Genomic DNA, 7,403 nt, shown 5'->3' with positions numbered 1-7,403 from the left:
AGGCCTGTGCCCAGGCCAGGCTGCAGCTGGGCTGGCCCAAAACCTGATGTTCAGCTGCTTTGAGCTCACATGCAGCTCCCAGGGGTTAATATGAGCTTCTGCACAGCTTTATGACCCCAAACTAGTGGCCACAAATACGCCAGAGTCACCTGCATGCCCATCCCCAGCCTGGCAGCCCCTGCCCATCATGGCACAGCTGCTGAATGGAAATTTGAGGGATTTCAAATGTTCAAGGATGCGGCCGAACTGGATGGGCCTTTGAGTGACTTGGTCTGGTGAGTGGCATCTCTGCCCACAGTAGCCAGGGTGGAACTAGATGATTTTTAATGTCCCTTCCAACCCAAACCATCCTCTGATTCTATGTATTGTGTGTGTGTTACTGCCCAGTGCACACTTCCAGTCTGAGCATGGGATCTGGCTGCCAGGAGAGGGATAGGAGGAAAGGCATTCCAGTCTCTCTTCCATTAAGGATCATTTTCCATTGGACACATGAATTCCAGAGTTCCCAGGGGCCATGGTCGGTGCCTTTGTCCTGAGCATGAGCCAGGTCCTGACCGCCTGGGCAGAGAATGTCCAAGGGGACCTGCCAGGACCCCCCAGCACTTGACACCAGCAGGTCCCCTCCTCTCAGCTGGCACATGTCCCTCAGATTGTCATGCCCATGTGGGCTCCCATGGCACCCTAAATCTGTCCCAGCCCTGCTGTCACCCCATGACTTTACTCCTGCCAGCACTGGGTCCAATAGTCATGTGGGTCATCCTTCCCAGCTTCCGTGCCATGCAGAGCAGACTCCTGCACCATCAGTCTGGGCTCCTTGGTCGAGCATCACGGAGCTGTTCAGTGTCAGTCCCCACAACACAGGCAGCTGGAAATCCCCTTTCCTGCCCCAGGGCTGACTCAGCACCCTAGGAGAACTGTTTGCTAGCACATGGTCCCCTTCCTTGTTTTGGGCCAGCCAGTGCATGCAGGGAGAGCAGCCTGGCTCCATGGAACAGTCCTGACCATTGCCCCCTCTGAGAGCTTAATCAAAGCAGCTGATGCACAGGCCCTGGCTGCTCTGTGCTGCTCCCAGACAGAACAGGGGTTTATGTTGCTTCAGTTGTGGATTTTTTTTCAGCAGGTTTGATGCACTGTAGATGTGCAAATCATTTGTCCACATGGATGCAACAAACTCCAGAGTGGTGTTCCTGCAATGACAGCGTGATTCACAAGCCGAGTTCTTCCCTTCTCCCTTTGAGATGCTGAGAGGGTAAGAGAAGAGGTGGCTCTTGGGGTTCACAGTGGACTTGGAGGCCCAAAGTTTGTTTTGAGTCTAAGTTTAGAACCCTTGCAGTCTTTCCTTGTAAGTGACCCAGAGCCACTGAAACTCACGGCCAGGTTGTCTCAGACTATGGGACCCAGCCCACAGCCCCTCCTTCACCTTCACATTCCCATGACCCAGGAGAAGCAGATTCCAGGCTGAGTTTGTGTGATCTCCTGTCTGAAACCTGCCTGGGTTCCCTGCAAGAAATGCACAAGGAACCCCAAACAGCCTGCCTCCCCAAGACATACCATCATCTGTAGTGCCCACTCTGCCATCCATCAGGCCTGAGCTGACAGGTCTGACTGCTGAGGGCAACCCCTGTCCTCCTGAAAGTCTGGTGTAAGCTGTGGTGAACACAGAGGGAAGCCTGCAGTGCAGTGTCCCAGCACAGGTAACCCACAGACCCCTTGAGGGATGCACTGAAATGATAAGTCTGGGTAGCAGGGAGCTCAATCAGCACCTTTTTTATTAATATGCATCATAAATAAAGAAATAAATAAAGGCGAGACACCTCATTCTACCAGGGAAATACAAATTAAATACGGTGCAACATCCGCGAAGCGATGTACAAGCAGGAGGTAACCCAGCAAGACCAGGGCCCCTTGCCATGGTGAAGCCAGCCCAGGCACGATGCTGTGAACAGCGTCAAGCCGGCCATGGCACCAAATACTGGCATGGCCTTTCATTAACACTGTTCCCCACCTGACAGGCAGGTGAAGATCCCCACTACAGCAGGCAGCATGAACATGGCAAGGAAGGGGTTGACTGGCATTGCCTCTACCAAGGACCCCAGGACCTCCAGTATCCCCTTGTGTTTGTGCACAACACTTAACCCCCCCACCCCACGGCACTGCTCAGCAAGACCAGAAACCCTGTGCCAAAGGGAGCACCACCCCTCCCTCCCCAGGCTCCCCAGCTCCCTCTAGGAGCACCCCCAATCTACTTGTTGGGAGCACCGCCCCCAAATCCCTAGCCCAGTCAGGGACCCTGCCCTCATTCCCTCCCCTCCAGCACCCCTCCACTGAGCATCCCAGGGCTTCCCAGGCACTGGCTCCCTGCTCAGTGTGGAGGGCACATGGCCTCCCCCCAAAGCACCCATCTCTGCACAGGGTGGCACTACCCATCCTGGACCTACGTAACACTGAACAACCCTCTGCCTTCCTCACAACCCCACACCCCGCTTTGCTCCACACTCACACACATACCCTGTCCCCCTCCCCTGGCTGTGGCCACACACAGCTCCAGCCCTGCAGTGTGGCAATGCCAGGACACTCGTCCCAGCACAGCCCACCAGGAGCCACTAGAGCACACTAGGACAGGGATGCTCCAGTGTGGGGGAGCCTACCTTGCAGTGCCCCAATAAACACAAGCCATCAGCCCAGCCTCACAGGGACCCTGCCAACGCAGGGTGCTCCCACCCCTGTGGCTGAGGATGCCGGGGATGCTGGAGGTGCAGACTACACTGCCACCCCTAGGGAGGGCATGACCAGCATCCTGCACCCCCCCGCATCCAAGAGCTGGGCAGCAGCGCTGCCCTGGCAGGGACTGCTTGGGTTCCTGTAAGGTACAAGTCCATGGCCTGCGGGTGCTGGAGACAGTGTGGGGCGGAGGGTGGGGTCAGGCGGTCCCTGGTGTGGCTGCATGCATGGCGATGCCTGGCAATACGAGGTGCAGCTCGCAGAAGAGCCCAGGGGGCTAAGTTGGCCTTTGGCAGCTGCACAAGGAGGAGCAAGAAGGAACCACCTATGGTTACTGTATTCTGTAATGGCAGGAAAGGTAAGAAACTAGCAAGAAGCTGTGTTTGTTCCTCTGGCAGGGTAGGCTACCCCAGAGGAGCCTCAGCAGCCCAGGGAACTGTGCTTGGCCTCCTAAACGTGTCAATAGTCCTCGTCCTCAGGGTGGGTGACGTACATGATGGGCACCAGTCCCTTCTCGGAGCCAAGGCTGCACTGCAGCCAGTCACCATCCACCTTGGAGATGACCTGCAGAATATCCCCTTTGTTGAAGCTCAGTTGTCCTGCCTCAGTGGCAATGTGATGGCAAAGAGCTTTCACCTCACTGCAGGCAAAAGGAAAATAGGGTTAGCTCACCTCAGGTCACTCACCCCATCCAGGCACCACCACAGGCCTAGAGGAGAGAGGAAAACACCCCCGGCTTCTCTCCCCAGCCAGGCTCCCAGCTGCACCCCCAGCTCCCCATTACCTGAAGACTGCAGAGACGTGGTGGATGGATGCACAAGCTGCATCACCACCCCAAACCATCCTCTGGTCCGTGACTATGAAAGGGGCCAAACAAACTGCAACAGCTAGAACCGTGCCACCCTCAACCCAACACATTCCAGCACCTGCAGGACTGCCCACTTAGTGTCACTCACCAGGTAGGTTGAGGAGATATGGCCCTGGCTGGTCGTGCCACAGCAGTTGCCTCGGGTGGCTCTGGATGGGGAGGCTCTGGCTCCGGGGGTGTTTCACGCCACATGCTAGCCCCAACTGTCTGGGCCACCAGCTGGAACACGGACTTGTCCAAGCTCAGCCAGCCAGAGGGTAACCTGGAAGCAGGAGACAGAAGAAGTCGGTAGCAGGAAAGTGCACCCAGGGAAACAGAGCAGCTGCTCCCATCAAGGTCACACCTTAGAGGTTTGGCTTCATGCACAAAGGGCACTGCTGGGCAGTGGGCCAGGTCTCCAGGTGGAGAGGGCTCAGATGTAACACCACAACCTGGACTGGGAAGGACATTTTCAGTGGTCATTTTCAGGAGCAGTGAGGGTATGTAGAGGGAGAGGCAGTGCAGAGAGGTCTCAGCTACTGGGGGCAACTTCAGCCTCCCCAGATCTGTTGTAAGCAACAGCAATGGCTCCATGCTCTGTTCTCAACATGTGGTTTTGGGAGGGATGAGGTGGTGATGGGGCCATGTCGCAGGGTTTAGATACCAAGGCAGTGGTAGAGCTCAGGCAGAAGAGCCTATGAGATGGACTGAGCAAGGGTATGGGAGGAATTAAGGCAGGCTGGCAGGACTGAGCAGGTTCCAGACCCTTGATGTACCACCATGGTGTAGCCCAGCAGTCAGTTCTCGGCCTGACTTCCACCTGTACTGCCACACTCCAGGTTAACCATTGCTTCTCACCCAAACCACCCCTGCCCTTACCTGTTTGGTTGCCTGGGCTCCTTCTGTACCTTCCTGGACCCAAACAAGTGTCCCCACTTGATGGGCTGGCTGCCCTCTGATGCACTGGTGCTGCTGTCCTCTTGAGGGGCTGCTGCTGCTGCTGCTGCTCCCACTCTTTGCTGAGCCTCCTTCTCCTTGCTGCGCTTTAGCTCTGTAAGCACAGAGTCTGGGGGGCTGCCCATCCAGAAGGGCCAGCTCCGTTCCTTCCCCTCTTCACCAACCACAACCTGCTGGGGCTTTTCCAAGGGCTCTTCCACGGCTTCAGGACTCGGCTTGCTGACCAACTTGGGCCTCTCCTCCAAGGTGCCCTCAGCAATGGGACAAGCCTCTGCACCCTCCACCACCCCTTCTCGGGGAGGTGGTGCCTTGTGGGTCTGCACTGACCTGGGCGCAGGATTCAAAGCTGCCTTCTTCTTCTCAGAGCGGATGAACTTGGAGCCTTCGGCTGAGCTCTCAATGTAAATCTGAGAGGTCTGCATGAGCTGGTACCACCAGCCTGCCTGCTTGTCCTTCTTCCCCTCCCATGTGCTCTCTCGCATCTTGCTCTGCTCTTCCTCCCTGTCACCTTCTCCGCAGGAGGCCCCCACTCCCTTGACCCTCTTCCCGCTCCCAGCTTGCTGTGGGCTGTGGCCTGGTGAGATGTCACCATCCCTGGCACCCCCTTGGCATGGTTCAGGGGCAGTGCTGCAGCCATCAGGATCCTCACTGCTGCCCCGGGTCCGCATCAGCTGCAGGGTGGAGTGCACGGAAAGCAGCAGGTCCTGCTTCACACGCAGCAGCTCCTTCTGCTGCTGCTGCTCTTTGCCCATCTGCATCAGGTGGTGCTCAAACAGGAGGTCTAGGTTGAAGGGCAGCAGGGAGAGAGGCTGGAGCAGGAGCAGGAGCTCCTCAAAAAGAGGCTGGCACACACTGTGAGACAGGCACAAGAAGCCCACTGGCTGGTAGTGTGCCAGGATGATGTCTGTAAGAAAACAGACATAAATTAGAAGAAATGCTCTTGCCTCCATTGCCAAGCCCCCACAAAGCTGCTGAAACTGTGAGGGAAGGACACCAACACCACTTCTTGGTCACAGTGTGAGGCTCAGGCCTGGTTCAGGGAGCACCAGACACTCAAAGCACCTCTCAAAGCAAACTGGCCCAGACGGAGCTTTGCAGTTGTACCTGCAGCCAGGACTTGCCTGGCAGACTATAAACCCAGGTGACCTCTGCCACCAAATATCATGGAAGTAGGATGGAAATAAAGGGCACCAAAGCACTGGCACATGTGAAAATCCTATTCTTCAACTTCTGGAGGTGAACAAGGAGCTGCAGATATGGCCAGCAGCAGTCCCCTGCAGATAGAGATGTCAGGCACAGCTGCTTTCAGTCTTTCCAGGAAGCTGTATTGCGGGCCTTAGCAGAGAATGAATTAGCATTTCTATCTCTAGCACTAATTGTTCACTTGATTTGACCACATCTGCACTACCCCTCTGTCCTGCTCTATTATCAGGTCTCACTACCAGGGAGAGAGCTGGGAATGGGATTTGTGGCCCAAGCCCAGCAAGGTAACAAATGCATACCACAGACAGGACTTGCACCTTATCTCCAACCCTTCCACTTAGCTCTCATCACCCTGACAGCCCCAACTTTTGCTCACACTTCCAGCTCTTAACGATGGCTTGGAATAGGTTGTCTCTTGTTTTGGAGAGCCAGGATAAGCATAGACCCTATTCTATTCTATTCTATTCTATTCTATTCTATTCTATTCTATTCTATTCTATTCTATTCTATTCTATTCTATTCTATTCTATTCTATTCTATTCTATTCTATTCTACTCCATTCCATTCCATTCCATTCCATTCCACTATAAAACACATACATTTGGTAAAATCTTCTTTTTGTATGTCAGGTGTTCTTTTCCATGTCTTCCTATTTTCCATGCCTGAAAAGTTTCAGGTAAGTGTGCACACCTCCAGGCATACAAAACTCTCGGGCACTAGGTAGGGAACATAGAAATTTGGGCAAGCTTAGGTCTGATCTCCTGCAGGTAGATTGAGGGATCTGTAATGATAGCCTTGGGTACTAGCTGCAGGCAGGAAGGAGAATGGAAATCCAGATTCAGGTGGAAGGAGCTGCATGGTGCTTGGACTTCCACCTGGGATTTCCCTGCTACACTGAGACTGTGTACAGCTTAGTCCTTCATCTCAGGGCAGAGAAGAGCAGCCCACGCTGAGAGAGCAACAAGAACACCACATTTCCATCCCATGCTCTGTTTGTGTGCACAGTTTGGCTCCCACACAGCCTTCAGGCTCTTACCTTCATGGTTGTAAAGGTGGTTGAACCAGAACTCCAGGGACCGGATACTGCAGGGATGGAAAATGATCAGGGTAAGAAAGAAACAGTGGAAACCTGTTCACCCCTTGCATCCTTGCTGTTGTGCCACAAGAAGCATGGCTGGAAAAGGGCATTTACAAAGCATGAACTTGTGAACCTCAGGGAAAGGACAGTGGCTCAGCCCCATCAGCATGCCCTGAACACAGACACCCAGCCTGACACCAAACATCAAACACAGCTTTACATGTGCAGCTGTAACCTTGAACAACCATGTTTGCAGTGAGATTCCTCGCTGTTCTGCTCCTGTGTCCTGGATACAACTTTGTTTTGCTGTGAAGAGGCTGCTGTGGAAGAGGCAAATGGTCTACAAAACTAAGACCAGTGCTGGTGGCTCAGCCCTTTATGCCAGTATCCTGTGCCAATGGGGGTGAGCAGGGTCACACTGGGTGGGGAGAGCAGGGCAGAGCTTGTTCCTGCTTGGGGGAATTCTACAGCATCTGGACATCTTGGGAATTCTGTTGCCACTGCCAGAGTTCTTGCTGACCACCACAGAGGAGCAGGGAAACACAATCCTAGCAGTCAGTGCATATCCCTTCACCCACAAAAACATCACTGCCTTGC

At 54.4% G+C, this 7,403-nt stretch overlaps 1 protein-coding gene across 6 annotated transcripts in view; it reads right to left on the bottom strand.

The window, feature by feature from the left end:
• Positions 1-1,752: 1,752 nt before the first annotated feature.
• The window catches only part of RUSC2 (RUN and SH3 domain containing 2), a 57,036-nt gene continuing 51,385 nt past the window's right edge, over positions 1,753-7,403 (bottom strand). For all 6 annotated transcript variants that reach the window (XM_033085175.2, XM_033085177.2, XM_033085176.2 and 3 more), the window contains 4 exons: positions 6,765-6,811; positions 4,448-5,429; positions 3,678-3,851; positions 1,753-3,361 (listed from right to left, as the gene is read on the bottom strand). In XM_033085175.2, the coding sequence (XP_032941066.1) occupies positions 3,181-3,361; positions 3,678-3,851; positions 4,448-5,429; positions 6,765-6,811 (1,384 nt within the window). In that variant the 3' untranslated portion in view covers positions 1,753-3,180. The remainder of the gene's footprint in view (positions 3,362-3,677; positions 3,852-4,447; positions 5,430-6,764; positions 6,812-7,403) is intronic.

This window comes from Catharus ustulatus, chromosome Z (assembly GCF_009819885.2).
Source record: "Catharus ustulatus isolate bCatUst1 chromosome Z, bCatUst1.pri.v2, whole genome shotgun sequence".
NCBI classification, from domain to species: domain Eukaryota; kingdom Metazoa; phylum Chordata; class Aves; order Passeriformes; family Turdidae; genus Catharus; species Catharus ustulatus.
Note: the sequence above shows the minus strand (reverse complement) of the source record. Positions and strands in the feature narration are given on the sequence as shown.